This window comes from Nilaparvata lugens, chromosome 1 (genome assembly GCF_014356525.2).
Source record: "Nilaparvata lugens isolate BPH chromosome 1, ASM1435652v1, whole genome shotgun sequence".
Classification (NCBI taxonomy): Eukaryota; Metazoa; Arthropoda; class Insecta; order Hemiptera; family Delphacidae; genus Nilaparvata; species Nilaparvata lugens.
The window spans coordinates 98,108,128-98,131,880 of record NC_052504.1 but is presented as its reverse complement, the minus strand read 5'-3'; the positions used below and the strand labels follow the sequence as shown (position 1 = coordinate 98,131,880).

The 23,753-nt window shown below is 32.8% G+C and overlaps 1 protein-coding gene across 5 annotated transcripts; it reads right to left on the bottom strand.

Annotated features, from left to right (window-relative positions):
* Positions 1 to 1,363: 1,363 nt before the first annotated feature.
* On the bottom strand, positions 1,364 to 19,385 carry LOC111063973 (homeodomain-only protein-like). 5 transcript variants are annotated; one of them, XM_039419739.1, is made up of 3 exons: positions 19,164 to 19,385; positions 7,577 to 7,765; positions 1,364 to 1,717 (listed from the first exon to the last, which is right to left on the bottom strand). In XM_039419739.1, the coding sequence occupies exons 2-3, from the start codon at positions 7,763 to 7,765 to the stop codon at positions 1,646 to 1,648; spliced, it is 261 nt and encodes an 86-aa protein (XP_039275673.1). In that variant the 5' UTR covers positions 19,164 to 19,385; the 3' UTR covers positions 1,364 to 1,645. The 5 variants fall into 5 exon arrangements, with proteins under 5 accessions (XP_039275673.1, XP_039275674.1, XP_039275670.1 ...); XM_039419740.1 differs by lacking the exon at positions 19,164 to 19,385 and adding an exon at positions 16,920 to 16,982 and having other exon boundaries at positions 1,381 to 1,717; XM_039419736.1 differs by lacking the exon at positions 1,364 to 1,717 and adding an exon at positions 4,173 to 4,466 and having other exon boundaries at positions 19,164 to 19,379.
* Between the last annotated feature and the right edge of the window lie 4,368 nt (positions 19,386 to 23,753).

Sequence of the window (23,753 nt, the reverse complement as noted above, 5' to 3'; positions counted from 1 at the left end):
ACAAGAAGGTCTAGGAGCTACCACATCGTTTATGTTCAAAAATTTCAAGCCAATTACTGTCGACTACTGTCTCTTATTACTGTCTTAGCCGGGAACGGCACAGTATGAGAGACTACCAGCGTCACATAGCTTAACAAAAGATAACTGCTAGGACTATCGGTTTGAGTTAACAGTGAAATTTTGAACATAAACGCCCTATACCATGGGATATCTTCTTATGCTATATTTTCTCTATGGTATTGGCTGAATGGCAAGGATTGGTGTTATCCGTAAGGAATGCTGACATACTATAGTCTGTGTAAAATAAGTTGAGACTTGGATCATTAGTATCAATATTCTCACATTTGAAAAACAAATTAAATAGGTGATTGAAAATAAAATGAAAAAATGATTGAATTAACTGAATAATGCCGAAGAAATTATAATATTCTTGATTGAAAATAATGAATTTTATAAAAGTTGAGAAATATTTTTATCAGATGTTAAGATTATCACGAAACTGGATAAATTATGAGATTCAAATTCAGAAGTGAATTGAGTTAATTAACATAAGTGAGTTTTTTACTTTCCTTGCCCTATTACCATAGGTAAGGAAAGTATTGCTTTCCGAAAAAATTAAGGTACCCCAATTTCTAAATTTCTATACGTTTCAAGGTCCCCTGAGTCCAAAAAACTGGTTTTTGGGTATTGGTCTGTATGTGTGTGTGTGTGTATGAGTGTATGTGCGTCTGTGTACACGATATCTCATCTCCCAATTAACGGAATGACTTGAAATTTGGAACTTAAGGTCCTTTCACTATAAGGATCCGACACGAACAATTTCGATCAAATGCAATTCAAGATGGCGGCTAAAATGGCGAAAATGTTGTCAAAAACAGGGTTTTTCGTGATTTTCTCGGAAACGGCTCCAACGATTTTGATCAAATTCATACCTAAAATAGTCATCGATAAGCTCTATCAACTGTCACAAGTCCCATATCTGTAAAAATTTCAGGAGCTCCGCCCCATCAATGCAGATAGATTCCCAATTATCAGGCTTCAGATACAATTGAAACAAAAAAATCAAGTGGAGTAGATTGAGCATGAAAATCTCTACAATTAACGTTCAGTAACATTTTCACCTAAAATTGAAAATAAGCTTTAAATTCGAGAAAATGTGATTATTCAATTGCAAATTATTGTTGATTCTATTAAATCATTCACTATGAAGAGATAGCAGACCTCATGAGTGTCTCCAGCGTTATTGCCCTGTCACCAGCTGGCTCAAATCTTTGAATAGTAGACTTGAGATGCGCGGGAACACTAGCGTCAGGTGATCAATTTTCATAACGGCAAGGAAAGTTGTGTGAGTGCGCCACACCAGATTTCTAAATAAATAAATTGAAACGAGAAATGTGGGTTTTAATAGACATAACAAACTTACTTATTATTAATCTTTAATAAATTATAATTTGTACAACAAATTTATTAGGTATAGGTACTTTCAGCAAACTATTAGCACTGTAAACTTACTGCAAATGGGCACAACATTTTATTGACGGTGCTGGGTACCGTTCATTCACAATCAAACAATAAATATAGTATAATAATATTAATAAATTAATGGTAAAAATAGTTTACATTCAATTTGATAATGATAGTCTATCTATATGATTCCAAAACAGTCGGATAAACCTTGCGATCTCCTCCAAGAAGCTATACGATGTGTGTACCAGGCCTGCAAACAATATAAATATAATTCTGATCATATTCAATTGAATAATTATTATTACATAATTATACATAACATTTATGATAGATAAATCTACATTACTCTAAGAAAAGTAAGTGTTTTTTTTCAAATATTTACAAGTAACACAGTGTCCGAACTACAACAAAGTTAAAATTTATAATCATATTATCTCTTTAAGCATATATAGCTTTTGTGTTGAGGGATGGTAATAATTATGTTCTAATTCTATTATCACAGCTGTCATACATGACATCAAAACCCATTCAATTTTTGAAATATTATTACTTTCCTTGCCCTATTACCATAGGTAAGGAAAGTATTGCTTTCCGAAAAAAATTAAGGTACCCAAATTTCTAAATTTCTATTCGTTTCAAGGTCCCCTGAGTCCAAAAAAGTGGTTTTTGGGTATTGGTCTGAGTGTGTGTGTGTGTGTGTGTATATGAGCAATACCTACTATTACTAAGTAATAGTAGGTATTGGTATGAGTGTATGTGCGTCTGTGTACACGATATCTCATCTCCCAATTAACGGAATGACTTGAAATTTGGAACTTAAGGTCCTTACGATATAAGTATCCGACACGAACAATTTCGATCTGATGCAATTCAAAATGGCGAAAATGTTGTCAAAAACAGGGTTTTTTGCAATTTTCTCGGAAACGGCTCCAACGATTTTGATCAAATTCATACCTAAAATAGTCATCGATAAGCTCTATCAACTGTCCCATATCTGTAAAAATTTCAGGAGCTTCGCCCCATCAATGCAGATAGATTCCCAATTATCAGGCTTCAGATACAATTGAAACAAAAAAAAATCAAGTGGAGTAGATTGAGCATGAAAATCTCTACAATTAACGTTCAGTAACATTTTCACCTAAAATTGAAAATAAGCTTTAAATTCGAGGAAATGTGATTATTCAATTGCAAATTGTTGTTGATTCTATTAAATCATTCACTATGAAGAGATAGCAGACCTCATGTGTGTGTCCAGCGTTATTGCCCTGTCACCAGCTGGCTCAAATCTTTGAATAGTAGACTTGAGAAGCGCGGGCACTAGCGTCAGGTGATCAATTTTCATAACGGCAAGGAAAGTTGTGTGAGTGCGCCACACCAAATTTTATCTTAGAGAAAACAGTTTTTAAGAGTAAATTATGATTCAACTGTGCATTGTGAATCAACTAGAACAGGTGACTGACATCAGATACTTGTGGATGAGAAAACTGCGTGAGTTCACAGTACTACTAGTAAAGTGTATTTGTAAAATCCATAGATTGCGTGATTTTTTGGACATTTTCTAAGTTATGCCGCATCCACATATTGGCCCAATGCAGGCCAATGGGTGGTTTGCCAGCGCTGGCCTTCATTTGGCACTGGTCATATTACAGGCTGAGCCAATGGCCCATATGAATAAAACCAGAGCAAATGCTCATGAGCAAGAGCATGGAGCATAAGGTTTTGCTCATGAGCAAAAGGTAGAAGCAAAAGCATTTGCTCATTTTCATATGAATAAGCTATATAAGCTTATAATCAGGAGTATAAGGTCTCTTACCTTATGCTCCTGAACTCTGGAGCAAATGCTCACGTATTTTAAAGATTTTTCATCAGCTGATTCGCTTTTGTAGCCTTAATTTGTTTTTATAGCTTACGGAAGCGCTAAATATGCAAGTAGGGTGCACCGCTTGTGTTTGCGTCGTCTGCTCTGTTTTCTATTCATGATTATGAATAGAGTTTTAGGTTAGTTGAGTTTACAATTTTGAAATAATAGCGTGAAAAAATGTCATCTCTATAATAATCTTTAGCATATTCTTATAATATCAATAGCCTCCATATAATCGTCTACACTCTCATCTTCTTAAATGCCTATTTCCTATTTTGTGATGGCTATCTTCATAACAGAGAACACTCTTTTTTGAAGCTATCTTTTGCAGGGATAATGGTGATATATATCATGGTTGAATCTAAAAAGAGTTTTATAGTTCTCAACTATTGGTTGTGATCGTATCTGGTATAGTTTCCTCTTCCTCATACGAATTAGTTGAGCCATTTTACTATGAGCAGAAGGTGATAAGCTGCTCTAGACTAGACTCACCTTTTTTTGAAGCATTTGCTTCAAAAGTTGAGCAAATGCTCTAGTTTATTCATACAATTTTGAGCAAATGCTCAAACTATTTTTTTGATGAGCATGAGCAAAAGGTTTTGCTCACGTTTATTCATAGAAAATGAAGCAAATGCTCCATATTTTAGAAGTATAAGCAAATGCTCAACTTTATTCATATGGCCCACTATGTAGATGTGGCCAACATGTGACCATGTAGATGTGGTCTCAATAGCTTATAGCTAGAGGGATTAAAACATTGTATAGGTACTGTTTTTTATTGAAATTGTATTTTTAAATAAATAAATTGAAACGAGAAATGTGGGTTATAATAGACATAACAAACTTACTTATTATTAATCTTTAATAAATTATAATTTGTACAACAAATTAGGTATAGGTACTTTCAGCGAACTATTAGCACTGTAAACTTACTGCAAATGAGCACAACATTTTATTGACGGTGTTTAGTACCGTTCATTCACAATCAAACAATAAATATAGTATAATAATATTAATAAATTAATGGTAAAAATAGTTTACATTTCATTTGATAATGATAGTCTATCTATATGATTCCAAAACAGTCGGATAAACCTTGCGATCTCCTCCAAGAAGCTATACGATGTGTGTACCAGGCCTGCAAACAATATAAATATAATTCTGATCATATTCAATTGAATAATTATTATTACATAATTATACATAACATTTATGATAAATAAATCTACACTACTCCAAGAAAAGTAAGTGTTTTTTTTCAAATATTTACAAGTAACACAGTGTCTGAACTACAACTAAGTTAAAATTTATAATCATACTAGCCGTCAGGCTCGCTTCGCTCGCCATATCCGTCTAGCCAGGGGACTACGCCCCCTGGACCCCCGACTGGATCGTCCTCGCTTCGCTCGCCTGCATTTTTCATTTGTAGGACGATCATATGCTAGGACGATCCAGTCGGGGGTCCAGACTAAACGTCTGGCTAAACGGATATGGCGAGCGAAGCGAGCCTGACGGCTAGTAATATAATATTCCCAGGACTAGCTCTGATTGAAGTAGCAGGGTCCAATCAATTTTTCCGCGATAAATGCATTTCAATCTTCAACTTGGTGCCAACCTAACAAAGTCAACTCAACTTAATGCCAACCTGACAAAATTATTAATTTAGTTGCCAGTTAACAACTTACTGTTTCGAAGAGGTACTCTATCTAGATTATAGTTCTATAGTAACATATGATATGGAAATTTCAATTATAATTAAGAGATTGGGAGAAGAAGAATATACATGCTAAAAGACGAACTTTGAACCCTTAAAAACAACCATTAGAGTTGAAATATTGCCAAAAGATTAGTGCGCCTCTAAAGGGCCAACTGAACATACCTACCAAATTTGAACGTTTTTGGTCCGGTAGATTTTTAGTTCTGCGAGTGAGTGAGTGAGTGAATCAGTCAGTCAATCAGTCATTGAGTGAGTGCCATTTCGCTTTTATATAATAGAAGATTATTAAATTGTAATCTGATTTAATTATTAAATGTAATAATTGATAAAGCGAGAATATCTCCAATGTACAAAGATGAAACGTGTGTTTTATCACGTTTCGTGAAGGCAATATTATGGTTTTTAGCTCCATGCTATACAAACAAGAGTGAGCCGACTTTTGGTCTGTGAATCAAGGCTGCATGTTTTTTCACATAAATAGATTTTGAATTTTTCTTTCGAGGCCCATATTACTTGAACCGTTTGTGAAGTTAGTTGTTGAGTTAATGCATTGGTAATCCGTGAAGGATTCTGTCTTGAGAATTCAATTATAGGCTGTCGCAGTTTAAACCTACATAATTGTGTTTTCAGGATTTGAATCTTGTAGGGAAAGCTGGTGCTTTTGATTCAAACAGCTGGCAGATGTTTTTTTATATACCGTATCTTTTTTTTAATTTAAAGTCGGGAGTGGTTCAATGAGACCTTGAGGATCAGGCCAAGGGACAATTTTCAAGGTAAAGTAAGATAATAGTTATATAAATAATATAATATATCATATAAAATATAATTCCATTTTGTTCCTTTTTGACCTTATTAAAACTTGAAAAACAAATAGACCTACAACTTGTTTATATGAGCGTAGAAAGAAGAGAATGAGAAAAAAAAATTGTGTTTTGCACAATATTGTTGCAAATTCCATAAAAGGTTCAAAAACATCAAACAAAGGAATAAATTGTATGAATTTTATTGGAAATTTCTTCCTCTTTCCAAGCATATCTTTAGAATTCTTCTAGTTATTGACGTTTTTCAGAAATATAGAAAAATCGATAAATTTCAAAAAAGAAGGTCGATATGAGAAAATTTCACAGGACATTTTTTGTTGAAAATTCCATGTAGAATCGATGGTCTTCAACTGTTACACCTTTCGTGGGACACTCTGTATATTAACATTGTATTGGCGCTTCATCAAAGTGTATCCAGTTCCAAGGTGACACGGGCCAGCATCAGTTGTGCAAAATTGGTGAATATTGCTGAACTTCTATCTTTTTACTTTCCTTGCCCTATTATTACCATAGGTAAGGGAAGTATTGCTTTCCGAAAAAATTAAGGTACCCCAATTTCTTAATTTCTATACGTTTCAAGGTCCCCTGAGTCCAAAAAAGTGTTTTTTGGGTATTGGCATAGAGAAACAATAGCATAAGTAGATATCTCATGGTATAGGGCGTTTATATCGCAACTTTTACTGTTATCTCAAGCTGATAGTCCACGTAGTTCTTTCCTGTGAAGCTTTAAGACGCTGGTAGTCTCTCATATTGTGCCGTTCATACACTCCTATCCGGTCAAAACAGTAATAATCGACAGTAATCAGCTTGAGATAACAGTAAAAGTTGCGACATAAACGTCCTATACCATGGGATATCTACTTACGCTATTGTTTCTCTATGGTATTGGTCTGTATGAGTGTATGTGAGCCTGTGTACACGATATCTCATCTCCCAATTAACGGAATGACTTGAAATTCTGAACTTAAGGTCCTTACAATATAAGGACACGACACGAACAATTTCGATCAAATGCAATTCAAGATGGCGGCCAAAGTGGAGAAAATGTTGTCAAAAACAGGGTTTTTCGCGATTTTCTAGACAACGGCTCCAACGATTTTGATTAAATTTATACCTAAAATAGTCATTGATAAGCTCTATCAACTGCCACAAGTCCTATATCTGTAAAAATTTCAGGAGCTCCGCCCCATCCATGCAAAGTTTGATTTTAGATTCCCAATTATCAGACTTCAGGTACAATTCAAACAAAAAAAATTGAGTGAAAAAGATTGAGCATGAAAATCTCTACAATTAATGTTTAGTAGGTAACATTTTCACCTAAAATTGAAAATAAGCTCGAAATTAGGGAAAATCTGATTATCCAATTGCAAACTGTTGGCAACTGTTGATTCTATTAAATGATTCACTATAAAGAGATAGCAGACCTCGTATGACTCTAGCGTTATTGTCCTGTCACCAGCTGGCTCAGATCTTTGTTTATAAGTAGACTTGAGATGCTTGAACACTAGCGTCAGGTGATCAATTTTCATAACGGCAAGGAAAGTTGTGTGAGTGCGGCACACCAGATTTTTTTCGTGTTACCTAGTATGTATTATAATTTTTGACAATTCCTATACTTTTAATCAGAGTCTCTGGGAAGCTTTAAAAACAAAAGAACAAATCTATCTGATCTGTCTCTATTCTATATATTTGGTATCTTTCATTGCTGACCTTGACATCCTTCTCACTGAGCGCCATTTCGGCAGCAAGCAGTTCAAGGTCGGTCTCGTGGAGGGTCTTCATTTTGTTGAACTCCGCCTCCAGGACGGCGACCTGCTCAGGGGTCATCCTCACCACGTGGGGTGCCGCTGCATCCCTCGATGATGACGTCACAGCTCCCGTTTGCACCGATCTCAGCATCTGCAAACAATAATAATAAATTACATTCTTAAACCGAAAATATAATTCCCACTATAGTTATAATATATATTGGGTTATTTTCTCCATAAATAAATTCTCCTACTCAGTCCGCCCATAGAGGAAATAAGATAGCATAAGAAGTTATCCCATGGTATAGGGCGTTTATGTTCTAGATTGCACTGTCAACTCAATTCCTATATAGTTTGTGTAAAATAAGTTGAAACTTGGCCCTCCTCCCGGAGAAGGAATAAAATTCAATTAAAATTATGCACTCTCAGATATAATTATTTTATTATCTGTTATTTTAATTATCATTGTGTTAATATTGCTGCATTATTATACCATATAATATAGAAGGTTTTAGGCTGTGCAAAGGCTAAAAATAACTTTCTACTGGTGATATTTTTAAAAGTTTCTCGATTTGTATATAATCAAGCTATCAAAATAAAATAGTTTTCTCAGGAAAACATTTTTTTCGATCATTACTTTACGAGATATGAGCGCCTAAAGTTTAAATTTTTGGGACAGCATTTCAAATCCGGTAAGAGATAAATACATGAGATTTAGAGCATAAAAATGGTGATTTTGATCAAGTAAAACAAAAAGTTTCTTGAAACATCAATTTTCAAGAAAGTTATTATATTCACTAAAAATAACTTTTAGTTGAGTTATTTTTGGTCAATTGAATAACTTTCTCAAAATTTAAAATTTTCAAAAGATTTTTGTTTTATTCAATCAGCAATAGCGTAAAGAATTTATTATCCAAATCTCATGGATTTATCTCTTACCGAATTTTAAATGTTCTGTCCCAAAAATTTAAACTTGAGGCGCTCATATCTCGAAAAGTAATGATCGGAAAAAATGTTTTTCTGAGAAAACTATTTTATTTTGATAGCTTGATTATATGCAGATCGAGAAACTTTGAAAAATATCACCAGTAGAAAGTTTATTTTTAGCCTTTGCACAGCCTTAAGGTACGGGTATCGTGGTCTTCATCTTGAGATATTATCTAATAAATTCAATTCATTTTTTTACAATTTAGAATATTCAATACATATTTCAAACTCTTTATAGTATGACATATCATAAAAAATATAAATAAATAAACATAATTATTCATACATATACTTAACTAAAATAGAATATAAAATTTAGGCATCACCAGCAAAAAGAGACTCTTTGCCCGCTGGTGAGAGTTGGATAACAGTGAAAGATAAACAGTAAATAATAATAAATTGATGTATTAATTATGTGGTATCTGAATCTCTGTATCAATATCATTGATTGATATTGTTTTAAATCGTTTTTCAATACCATCAACAAGTAGAAGTGAGAATTTCCTTGATAAATCAGATTATTCGCTTATAAAACTCTCTTTCTACAGCATTGAGGAGATTTTTTCCTGAGGTTGTTGTCTTCATGTGTTACAAGCTGGTGCGTGCGGGTAATGAAATGGATGGTTGATAATGATCATTATGATTATGAGAAATAAACACACAACCATTGATTTCCAGAGTTTCTTCTTGATTGTAAATATGACTGTATATTTTATATTGTTTACTGGCAGGTCCAAAAGTGTCTAATTGAAAACTTGACAAGCTGAAAACTCGATCTACTGATGCAGGGGCGCCATTTAGGGGGGGCAGGGATCAGATAAATATTGAAAATACGGGTCTATCTACACGAATCCTTAAGGTGCGTACAAACTTTCGCTCTGCTCCGCAACCGAACGTCACTCCAGCAGAGCGATTGATGATCGACCGGGGAGCAACAGTGGTTCGACCGGGGAACGCGAGAAGATCTAACATCTTCCGTAACGTTCATGATGGGTGCGTGGGCGGAGCGACTGTGGTTCGATGGTGGTACGAGGGCGGTACGAGGGAGGAGCGTGCTCGATGCGGGTTGGAAGCGCGAATATGTGTACGCAGCTTTAGAATATCATTCTGATTTAATACTTTTTTAAACAGTAGTAGTATAATTTCTTCTACAGTATCAACAATATAGCAAAATTGCCTTGAAAATATGGATACGGGTACGGAGTAATAAAGAATATATTTTTCTCTGTGGTATAGTTGAAGCTTGAATATAGAATGGGTACAATTATTGATCAGGGCACAATAAGTGAGTTATTGCATAAATTTCAACATGAGAATTAACAAGTTGCAAGACTGTAACTGACTCTCATCATACAAGGCAGGCTGATGAGGGTTTTATCCGGGGTGTCAGACCAAACTGCACTTTATTTAAAAAATCTTTTATTTTCCTGACTCCTAAATTTTTCAATCTTCTACCTTCTCCGATAAAAAACTTATACAATAACTGCAATAGAATACAGCTAATTAAAGGAAACCTGAAAAAATGTCTCCTCTCCTTCAGCCCTGAGAGATTGGAAGATCTTTACAACGTCACTGTTTATAAGTAAATACTTAATTGGAGCAAATACTTAAAATTGGATCCAGTACACATTTAATTCTTTTTACAAAAACAATTGAAGTATATTACCTTATAGAAGAATTGGTTATAAATTATCATCATAGATATAAGCATTGTTAATTATTAAATTTGTTAAATGCATCAATGAAAATCATTAAGACCTATGAGTATACCTTATAAAATCATCTATATATCTCTAAAAGCAAATATACACTAAGATAATCATTCATTCATTGAAGATCCTCAATTTGATTAATTTAATCAAATGGCTAAATGATGTAAGCCTAATTCATTTGCCTTTGCTTTAATCTGTTTATATTATTGTTATATTTAAACTATTGGTTAACTTGGCCTGACTACCTCGATTTTTATCAGTACTTTTGTTCTTTGAATTATATTCAAGATAGATTTTTTTTTGTATTTTTTAGTTCTTATTATATTTTATTGTATTTATTTCCTCAACTTTAATATATTTTATCTATTGTCATTATTATTTATTAATTTAAGTTTTGCTTGTTTTGAACTGTCCTTTAGTTCTGTTCAGTGATGCTCCTGCAATGCGAACGTGACCTTGTTATCAAGGTCTTTGCATGCAGTATTTTATTTCGTGCATTAATTATGGTGTATTTTTGTAAAACAGTGTAGCTGTGCTAGATTACATTCCATCATCCTATAATGAGAATTAATACAATTAGTATTATCAGCAAGTTTCATATTTATTCGGTTAAAAAAGTTCTCTTAAGTATTGTTTTTTTATTATTATTATTATTATTATTATTATTAGCCGTCAAGCTCCCAGATGGAAGACGCTGAGCAAAATTTGGTTCATTTTTTGTTTTTCTTGTTCTTTTTATCAATCCACCAGTTTTTCATTTTCAGTGAGAACTCCGCTTTCCTTGCTTCACTCCATTTTGTTCCCACTCTTGGCACAGTCATCTCTGGTTTAACTTCCCATTTTTCAACCTTTTCTCTGAAACTGTTCCTGTTGTATATTTCATCATTGTTAATGTTAGCAAGTATTAAGTCCTTCTTGACGTTTTTCATCCATGCACCTCCATTACTAAGGGTTGCTACATATGTTACTATTCTTTTTGTAAGTCTGTGATCTGGAAGCCTCATTATGTGACCATAAAATTTAAGGCGCCTTTTCCTGATGTCTGCTTCTATGTTAGAGTATTCTTCAACTTTGGCTGTTTTCTGTAGTCTATAACCATCTTCGGTCTTTCTTGGTCCAAGTATTTTTCTAATTATCTTCCTTTCTTCTTTTTTCAAATTTTCAGTATCTGTTTTTCTGCTAAGTGTTAGGGTCTCGCTGGCATACAACATTGTTGGCTTGATTACTGCGTTATAATGTTTGATTTTGGTATTGATAGACATACATCTCTTATTATAAATATATTGCACTAGCCCTAGGCCTTTACGAGCTTTCCGTATCCTTTCATTTTGTGCATGTTTTTCTGATATAATTTCCCCAAGATATTTAAAGTATGGTACCTTCTTAATTGTTCCATATTTTGTTTGTAATTTAGTAACTTCTATATTTGATGTTGTGAAAACAGTTTTTTCAAATGATATTTGTAAGCCTACTTGTTCAGCACATTCTTTTAAAATTTCTATTTGTTTTATTGCACTTTCCAATGAATCTGACATTATAGCAAGGTCGTCTGCAAAAGCTAAGTATGGAATTTGAAGATTATTTTTCTTGGTTCCCAGCGAGATTGGCTTCCAGTGGTTCACCTCCTTCAGTTTCTTTTCCCATTCTTCCATTACTCTATCAAGAACTATGTTGAAGAGCAGTGGTGATAATCCATCACCTTGCCTAACACCAGTCTTTATCTCAAAAGGCTTCGAAAGTTCTCCCATAAATTTTATTTTTGATGTTGTGTTTGTCAATGTTTGTTCTATGATTTTTCGAGTTTTCTGATCCAGGCCTTTCTCTTCAAGAATTTTAAATAGTGTTGGTCTGTGGATTGAATCGTAGGCTTTCTTAAAATCAACAAATACGTATATTGTGGCTTTACTTCGTAATTTTCTTATCTGTGATATTAATTTTATATTAATTTTATTGTTTTTTTATTATTCTTATTTGCTATCTTTTTTTAGTTTTGTGCGCTGTACTGTTGTTGTAAATTGGTTGCGAAATAAATAATCTTATCTTATCTTTATCTTATGATGTCACAGTGAAAGCAAAAGAAAAGGCACAATCAGATAATCAAAAATGTAGGTAAAGAGTTTGTGAGATATGAGAGCAGCAGCTTAATGTTTCTTTAGCTGTTTAACTAAAAGTTATTCTCCAATAGGAATATGATCCCAATAAAATTGTCATTGCAAAGAAAAATTTATCTTTTTTCATTATTTTAAGAAATCTGTTTCAGTGTAGTCCTACTCTTTAGGGTCTCTCTGTAGAGATATATTTCTAATAAATATTTCATGATTTAATAACTAATAATGTATATGTTTGTATTGATACTTCAACCACATTTGTATAAAACTGGAAAAAATGAAGCATATAATAACATCTTCGAATGTAACATTTATGGGGAAACCCAGGACCCTCTATCCTTTGGTGGTATTCCTTACCCCCCCCCTCATACCTCTTGGTTTTTGCCTCCCTAGCAGTTTGATGAAATGGCGCCACTGATCTAACTGAAATCTTGAAGAATTTAAAATAGGCCTATAACCATCCTCAGTAAATTAAGAATTCATTTACAAAATTTCAAGTTAATCGGTCTAAATTGAGGTCCACGTTATAATGGCAGCGTTTGATTAGCAATTGAACTGCTATCCTTGTCTATCATTCAACAAAGAGGATTACGCTATCTCTTTCTCGCTTTACTCTGTTGCCAGATCATCTTTTCAACAATGTAGAATAAATAATTAATTAAAATATTTCATTCAATTATTCATTATGCAATTATTGAAAAATATAATTTCTTGCTTAATAAAATATAATTATTGATTATTTTAAACGAGAGTGAACAGTTAATATTACATCACTAAACCTGTATCAGCTATCGTCTATAGAAGGCATTGACAAGACAGAGTATCGGCAACGTTGTTATCCTATCTTTCTCCACTGCCATTATAACTTGGACCTCACTATAGTAGGTCATAATAATAATATCGTGTGACCTGGCTGGCTCAGGTCTTGTTGCAGAGTTTTCAGGTCGCAACTGATCAATTTCAGGGCCTCTGACATGACCTAACGACTGCTTTTTTAGGCAACCGGGACCGACGGCTTAACGTGTCCATCCGAAACACCTCACTATAGTAGGTCATGATGCGTCACTCTTAAATTTTCCATCCAGTATAAGCAATTTTTTCCTTTATATTATATCATTGATAATAAATCGTTTATATATTTTATTGTCTTCATATAGAATTGAGTATGTAAAATGTATCTGCCTGAAAATCTACGTAATACCGAAGGTAAATCCAAAAATATTTATAAAAAAAATGTTAATGACTGGTTAAAGGAGATTGGGAGGACAAAATATAGAAGTGATAATTCATTCATTGTATAAATAAAGCAAATGTCGTGTAATGATAGTCCAAATTTAACTCTAAATGTTTACATCTTTTATACTTAAAATCCTTTAAACTTCAAATTTTCTCTGATATTAATACCTGGTTTACCCAAGAATGTGATAGATGCAAGTATGGGGACAGTCCGACGTTGGCCATTCATCGCCAAGACCCTCTTCCACACACAGGCTTTGCCTTTGTGGAGAGTTTTCATGAAGTTTTTTAAAATATAATGTTGTATTTTCTGGAGCTACGATATAATAACAACTAGATTTAGTTATGATGATTAATTTTTTAGTTCAACTGTAAGTTTTATTTATGACTGTTTGGTTGCAGAAGATGTAACGTTGTTGTATAATATGAATGTTTGTACCCTGAAATCATGATAATAAGAACCAATTTGATTTGATTTGATTTGATGTTTAACATTTTCAATAATTTATTTATATATATATTTTTATTATTACTTCCATTAAAACTAGTCACTAGGACTAACCATTAATTTTGTTCTCTTATTTCTTATCCTAAAATATTATTTTTTATTGCTAAAGTCTTCCAGTGAAGCCTACAGTTCTAATCTATAATTCTTCTACTTTGAATTCATTTGCTACACATTTATTTAATTTATACTTTTTTCACTTCACTAGCACTACACCAACTCGAAGGGCTCAAATTTATTGAATAAATAGATTAATAATTATGTCAATAAATTATATTTCTACATTTGTTAAAAAACTATCTGGCAACATTGCGGACATAGAAAAGGATATCGCTATCTGCTTTGGAGAATGATAGGCAAGTATTGCAACACCAATATTAATCAAATACTGCCATTATAACGTGGACCTCACTATATTATAGCCTGTTCTCTACTCTATTACTGGAAAGTGAAGCTCTATAAAAATAGCCTCCTCTGATCCCGATTTGTTTATGAATGAAGGGCATTTGGCTATTTCAGCTATAGTTAGGTCCACGTTATAATGGCAGTATTTGATTAACATTGCAGGTGTTGCTATCCTTGTCTATCATTCGACAAGCAGATAGCGCTCTCCTTTTCTAGCTCCGTGTCATTGCCAGATCGTATTTTCAACCATTTTTAAATATACAGTAATTAACTAGTAGCTCTGTGAATAGTAGACCTCACGCACTATTCTCATTCACAAGTACCTGATTGAAACTATAGACCTTATGGAAATACAGCAATTAACTGGCTTCTCCACACATCTGTGTAATCACTTGTCAGCTGATTTATGATGAATAATTCTATAGTCTGATTTCTACTCTAATATTGGCGTATGAAGGAGGCTCCTTTCTCCTTTTATATTATCCTTGAAATGCAAAATTTCCAAAAACCTTGTATATACGTCGACGCACAATTAAAAAAGGAACATACCTGTCAAATTTCATGAAAATCTATTACCGCGTTTCGCCGTAAATGCGCAACATATAAACATTCAAACATTTAAACATTCAAACATTTAAACATTTAAACATTCAAACATTTAAACATTTAAACATTAAGAGAAATGCCAAACCGTCGACTTGAATCTTAGACCTCACTTCGCTCGGTCAATAATTTCTTATGCATTATTCAGTTCATTTGATCATTTTTCATTCTATTCTCAATCACCTACCGTATTAAATTTGTTTTTCAAATGTGAGAATATTGATACTGATGGGCACGCATCATAGAAAATATTGAAACTCTACCCTATAGAAATAGACACGGCCAGACATCTGTGTAATGCATGCAATGAATCGTCAACTGATTGATTATGAATAATTATTCTATAGTCTGATTGATCCTATCTTCAGACAGGAACATACCTGTCAAATTTCATGAAAATCTATTACCGCGTTTCGCCGTAATGCGCAACATATAAACATTCAAACATTTAAACATTTAAACATTTAAACATTTAAACATTTAAACATTATAACACTTATCAACTAATATACATTGGTGTGGCTGGAAAAAGAAGCCTTGAGCTCCAGCCACGAGTTCGAAAATATTCTTTAAATTATTTGTACATTTGCCGTGAATAATATTCTAAAATACAAACTAAAAGATAGTCAATCAAAACCAAAAATATGTATAAATAAAAACAAAAATCAATTCTTGAATCAAAATCAACAAGCCCAATATAGAAATAGGTAGGCTAATATAGAAATTATAATAATAATAATAAAAAAAAATTCTTGTTTCAGGTAATCAAAAAAAAAAACCAAGTTTAAATTGAGCGTGTTAAAAACAGTTATAATTATAGTAATTTAGTTTTCGATTTTAAAAAAGTAATTCTCTTTTACCCAGGATCTTATTTTATTTATCTATTACTTGTAATTTTATCCCTAATGAAATCGTCTGTATTCTATTTATTAGCTTATCGCTCTGGAACTTGAATTGATGATTGCTGGTTGTCAATGCAGTGAAATTATACTGTAAGCACTTACACTTGCTGGTCTTACACTTGCTGGTCTTACAAACATATTAAACATTTAAACATTTAAACATTTAAACATTTAAACATTTAAACATTCAAACATTTAAACATTAAGAGAAATGCCAAACCGTCGACTTGAATCTTAGACCTCACTTCGCTCGGTCAATAATTTCTTCGGCATTATTCAGTTCATTTGATCATTTTTTATTTTATTTTCAATCACCTACCGTATTAAATTGGTTTTTCAAATGTGAGAATATTGATACTGATGGGCACGCATCATAGAAAATATTGAAACTCTACCCTATAGAAATAGACACGGCCAGACATCTGTGTATGCATGCAATGATTGTAAACTGATTGATTATGAATAATTATTCTATAGTCTGATTGATCCTATCTTCAAAGTAATGATATATAAATATAGTGATATCAGAGTATGGAGGAATTCCTTTTCTTTTCATATTATCCTTAAAATGCAAAATTTCAAAAACCTTGTGTATACATCGATGCGCAGTTCAAAAAGGAATATTCCTGCAAAATCTCATCGAATTCTATCAACGCGTTTAGCCGTAATCGCGTTACATACAGACAGACAAAAGCAAATCGAGTTGAAACATAGACCTCACTACGTTCGGTCAATTAAAAGATGAATGAATGGTAGAATGTAGGTAGAATATTTTTGTAAATACACGTAAAATCGGTCCTAAATACTGCATTTCAACAGGGAAAAACTATATGTCTAGTACGTTAACCTACGCAGATACGAGTTGGTTCAGACGCACACATGCTAATTTTAAACTGAAAATCTGCTACACAACCTTTAAATGTCATTCAGTGGTTTATTTGCAGAGTTGCAATTGGAATCAAATAAGCCATAATGTGCAGTTTCAAACACATAAAAACAGTATTTAGATAATAGACTACACTCAAGCCTAAACAAGCGTTCAATTTTGCCATACAGTAGGGACTAAAATAATTGATAATCATTTTAATGAATTATGTTTTGTGTATCATTGAATAAATAAATAAAATACCGAACGATACTTTTTAGAACCTAATAGAAACGAGCTAGAATCGATTATTTAAGCTATTAAAACGAATTTATATTCATCTCTTTTCTGTAGTATAGGGCTACTTGTAATATAAAGAAAAATAAAAATCTCAGTACCGGTACCCTTTTATAAATATTTTTCTTTATATTCGAATTTATATTGTATTTACAGTAGGAAAGATTAAAAACAATCAATTGAAACATTATTATAGCAAACATTTTACAAATTCCTATAATAATTGAAATAATTATTGTGTAATCTATGTTCATATATGCTTAGGTGAATAGAAACATAGATCTATATTCTAAAGGCTATATCTGAAATATATTATTGAAAATGTGAGTAATATTTTGAAAAAAAAAACGTTTTAATAATTGAAAGCATAGGTTGGTGTCACAAGAAAGCTATCGAGGAATACCCGTGTAGCCTAAATCAGCAAGTGAATAAAAAAACAAACCTAAATCTATATTCTAAAGGCTATCTGAAATATATTATTGAAAATGTGAGTAATATTTTGAAAAATATGTTTTAATTGAAAGCATAGGTTGTTCACAAGAAAGCTATCGAGGAATACCCGTGTAGCCTACATCAGCAAGTGAATAAAAAACAATATTTTATTTATTTACAACAATATATGGGAGCACACGGGAAAATCCTAAAAATTGCTCCCCAATCAAGAAAATTACAATAATCAATAAAAACTTGTACTACCCTTTATTGAAAACTTTAACATATTTTAACGACTGGTTTCGACTATAGTTCATTTTCAAGTTAGAAGGTATTACAAGTTGTTATATTGTTTTTATTAATTTGAATAAGTAGCCCATATAAGTGAAGTGATTTTTTACAATAAACACTATACGAAGAATTTAAAATTGAGAGAAAAAATTATTCTATATTTGTGGAGAAATAAAAATGTTATGGAAACTAAATATACTTAATACTGGAGACTATACTATATACTAGATACCATACAATATGAGAAATAACAAATAGCCTTCATCAGAAAAAATAAGAGAAGTAGAAGTAATAAATGTGAAGATGACAGAAAGTATGAGAGAATAAACTCTGTATAATTTGTACATTTATATTTTCAGGTAAATAAGAAAAAATTGGGTTTGGGACTGTTAAATATTTAAGAGTTTATGTGTTATTGGAATCTTATTATGTATTTCTTGTTTGTCTATTATGTTATCTTCATACATTGTATTGTTTTCAATTTGACGAAATAAATTTGATTATCCTATATATCTGAAAGAATGTTACAGGTTGAAAATGTGTGTACTGCAACATTTATAATTGATAGATTATTAAAAACAAATCACAAAAAAGCAATCCAGAAAAGGTTGGATTATACTGATAGACATTTTACTCCAGAAACTACTTCTTCTGTAAAGATAATTTTACAACACGTATGAGGGGGTTATTGTGATTCAATTAAATTAATTATCCAAAAGTTATCACTTAAATGGAATTGATGATTGGAGTAGACTGACTGATTACAAAATAAAATTCCAAAAATGAAAGTAATTTAAACTAGTTATCCCTGATGTTTTAATTGAGTGCAGCCTATTTATATCATGCGATTTTACATGAGATGTTGACTAAAACAAGAAACAATTAATTAATGTTACAAAAACTAATTGAATCGCTAATTGCAGAAAGGGAACATGTCCAACTTTTTCAAAAAATTAACTATTTAATGTTAGATACATCGTTTACTGTAGGAAGGATACATGTCCAACTGAAAGCATTGTAATGATGACGTTTTGAATATATCGTTTACTACAGGTTTAAATAAGTTTTTTGTCTCTCCTGTAAAATTATGAAAACTGGACATGTTTCCTTTCTGCAATTAGCGATTCAATTATTGTAATGCTTTTTAGCTAAGAACGAGCAAACATGATGAAATAAATGAGTCTCTATGTAATTAAGAAGCCTTACATTGTTTTTTGTCTTTTTTCACACCACTGTATAACACAGAAGAAAGCACAAAACACTATCAGATAATATGATTAGCGTTCACTGTATGAAGCACTACTGTTCAGATCCTAAGTTTTCACACAGAAGCGGAGAGTTGATTCCCCTCTTCATGACCTACCCACCCCACCCCCTCAGAAAGCATCAGGATTAAATAGCCACCAACACTCTCACTTGAATCACTCACTCTCTCTCACTCTTTTAAATATTCTACTATTTGCCTCTTACTTGAACATCTCTCTCGCTATTTCTCTCTCTCAAAATAACATTCCACTCTCTCGTCTTTCTCTCCTTTTCTAACTAACAACTCTCTTTCTCTTGAGAAATTAACGTTTTGGTAGAGAGTTAGTGGGAAGGATATTTTTAATATTCTTTCCGAAGAATGGACATTGATATGTCCAAAACTCCGCCAATTTATGTAGATGCATAACAATATAATTATCTATAGTTATTATATTACAAATTGCTTTTTCTTATCATATAGGCCTACAGTTCAATAATTATTTTCTTAGTCTATATTATGTAAATTCATCTATAATTTTGCTGTATTGTAAGCTATTGTATATAAGTGTATAAGCCAGTATATATTGTAATCTACATAAATAAAGTACTCAATCAATCTCTTCAACTAATAAGAATTTACTTGCAAATGCTTATTCATTGAAAACTCTTAGCTTCTCCCACATTTAGTGCCGGTTGCACGAAAGCCGGTTAAATTTTAATCGTGATTAATTCTACAAGAAGCAATCAGAGAAGCCGTCTTACCAAGAGTAGCCGTCTCAGATTGCTTCTCCTGAAATTACTTACGGTTAAAATTTAACCGGCTTTTGTGCAACCGGGCCTTACAATGATATATAATTTTTCATTACTCCGCCATTATAATTATTTATTTATTATAGGACCAAATACCACTGGAAGTATGTTGATAACAAATTCATTTAATAATACCTAAATCCGTTTATAATAATTATTATTTGTTGTCAAAATGGGATTTGAATGACGGGCTTTTAGGCTACGGTATAGTCCGGGCGCAAATGTCATTCCGTGGTCATTTTTGAATAACAGCCGTGGAAGATGTCTCAATTTCTTCGTTAGGTCGAGCATAATAAGGATCGTGATGATGATAAGTCGAAATCACAGGCAAACACCTCGGAAACAAGATGGCCGCCAAAATTTTCAGGGTTTTGCTATATCGCTTGTATTTCAATAACCGTTCAAGATATTAAACCGTTTTTCTAGACGAAAATATTTTAAAACCCTTCCTCTACAATTTTTGTTTTATAAAACTTCCCTCTAAAACGCATATTTTTTTAGTTATAACCCTTCAAAAGCCCTAGTTTTTCTAAATTTGTTTAAATTTCATTTCATTATAACATTTTTTGTGCAAGAGATACAGAGAAATTTTAAATCTATGGAATTTAGAGCGTTTTTTCAACTTTGATACGATATATCTTCATGCGCTGTACGTCAAAAAATGAGTTCTCCAGCGCCCTACAAAGAAAACCCTACATGCTTTTTGGTGCAACAACAAGCTAGAACTATAAAATCGATTTTTTCAACACTACTCTAAGATAGAGACTTGCAAATGGTCTCAATCTCTTCGTTACAACAAGACGAATAAGAATATTGATGATGGAGACAAGGAAAATATTCCACATCATTGAAAACTACAAGATGGCGGTCATTATTGACAGAAATGTTTATATCGCTTGTTATTCAGTTATTGTGAGAGATATCTGATTGGTTTTACCACCAAAGTGTTTTAGAATGAACCAAACAATTATGTTCGAGAGAATCATCTCATTTCGACCACTCTTTCCATTATTTATTCAACTTCAAAAACTTGAAACATACATTTTTCGGGAAAAAATTTTCACTTTCCACCCTGTATATGTATTCGCAGTAGACAAACACTAGTATTATTGGCACAGTGTTGTAGAATATTTCCAAAGCTTCGAAATGAAATCTGGTTGGAGGCTGTAAGTCAATATTTTACGGCTTGAGCGTCATCGGAAAAAGAGTAAAAAGTACTGAGTTTGCAGCGGAAAACACGCTTTTTCCAACAAATGCCAATCTCAACAATTAGAAAACCGTGTAACTTATGACTCCTTGAAGGTACAGACTTGGGAATGGTATCAATCTCTTTATAATGATGTGTAGAAAGAGATTATCCATGATGGCAATCTCAAAAATGTTTGTCATCATGTTCGAGAGAATCATCTAATTTCGACAAAATTTTTATTTTCCTACAGTTACCTTGAAAAGTGGCCATTCCTGCACTGGTTACAGAACGCAAAGAATCACTTTTCCGCTCTAGTGCGGCAATAGTTATTTGTGCAACTAGTGCGCAAAGTGACAGTTTGCTGCACCGAAAGAAACGTTTACGCCCGAGCCGTAGGCGAGGGCGGAATGGTATCTTGAGTGCAGCAAACGAACTTTGCGCACGTATTTCACATTAAATTTTTCCTACAGTTACCATTGAATATGAAAAGTGGGTAATGTTCCCTGAAATCCATCAAATGTTTTTCTGTGTAATTTTATTATTAATAAAAACCTTAATCTATTTAAAATTGAATAATAATGATTGAATCATAATGATTAGTAATTCAATTGAAAATTTATGTGACTGCTTGAAGGGGGTTTATGTTATGTAAGCATTGAAATGACTATAATCAAGGCACATAATGGCAAGGCAGCGCTGTTCTCCACTGCCATTATAACATGGGCCTCACTATGAGTGCAGTTATCAACTTAATTTAGATTTTGCTGCACTGGTGCTCCTTTACCTACTAACTATTTTGTGTTGTCATGCTGCAAATCTGGAGTACGCAAAGTACTCACTTTGCGCACTAGTGCGGAAAAGTGATTCTTTGCGGACTGCAATCAGTGCACAAATGGTCACTTTTCAAGGTATCTGTAGGAAAAAATTTTTTCTGCACTCCAGATTTGCAACATGGCAACACAAAATAGTTAGTAGGTTATATGGAGCACCAGTGCAGCAAAATCAAAATGAAGTTGGTAACTGTGACTGTTATTATAATAATAACGATGGACAACAAGGACACCTAGGACAGCGACATGAGTGACAGCCGCCCCTTCATTCAAACACTACTACATTATTATTCAATTTGACAATAAATTAAGGTTTTTATTAATAATAAAATTACACAGAACATTTGTTTGATTCCAGGCAATTTTACCCATACTTACCCACTTTTCATATTCAATGGTAACTGTAGGAAAAATTTAATGTGAAATACGTGCGCAAAGTTCCTCTGCTGCACTCAACAAACCATTCCGCCCTCGCCTACAGCTCGGGCGTAAACGTTTCTTTCGGTGCAGCAAACTGTCACTTTGCGCACTAGTTGCACAAATAACTATTTTCACTCTGTAAATGTATTTAGAGTGAACAAACACCAATATTATTGGCAAAGTGTTGTAGAATATTATGAAAGCTTCAAAATGACATCTAGATGAAGGCTGTAAGTTCACTTTCTACGGCTGAAGCGTCATTGGAAAAAGAGAAAAAACTACATTTTTCAAGTTGAAATGTAGAAAATAAATAAACAAGTTGATACTATATAATATGAACATATTCTTATTTTTATTATGTTGAAATATTTTCAAGTTTTTAATAATGAAGGGTACTACAAGGTTTTTATAATGTTTTTATTAAGTAATAGCAGGTATTGGTAGAGGGCCGTTCACATTGGTCAAGTTTTACATGTTTTTTCAACGCTTGAGATAAATGGGCGATTTATAAAAACCTCAGAAGTATAAAATTATGAAATAAAAATTAACTAATCAGAAAGTTTTCTTCTACATACATAGTTTTTTTATCTTACGTTTTTAATTAGTTGCTTTTTTTATACATTCTGCATTGAGTGACAACTGTTTTCATCTCATTTTCCCATTTGTAGGTTGGATTATACCCTCAAAATTCAAGGTGAATCCATAAGTCAAACATGTTCAACACCTACAAAATCTGAAGCAGGGTCTACATTGTCATTAGTAGATTCAAGTTTCTGTTCTTGTAAACTTGACTTCAAGTTTGTAAACTTGTCAAGTAAACTTCACCAACGTAAACGACCCTTAATAAATGAAGCAGAAAGTATGAGTTGTAAAATCACTTCTCGGTGGTTCGGAGCCCACCTAAAACTATAGGTCCAATCATCTATCACGATCATCCACCTCATTACCCACGCACAAGCCTAGGGCACAATGGGCATCACCCTCAGAAAAAAAGAAATCGATTAAAATAGGTACTAACTTGTACAAACTGTTATTGATTTGTACTGTCATGTAGCTATTGTGAACGTGATATTTTCGAGCTCAAAATTCAAAGTGGTTTTATTCTAATTTATATTTTTAAATTGATGATTTGGTGTAGAAATTGAAATGGACATAACCTATGTATATTATTTGGACAATTTGAAACTAAATTAGAAAATTGAAGAAGTTTCCGAGCTCGGGATTTGGCTAAGTTCTAGACTAGCTGGAGTAAGAAAATTGGCTTTCCGAAACGGGGCGTAGTCGCAGTCATTGTTAAAGTCG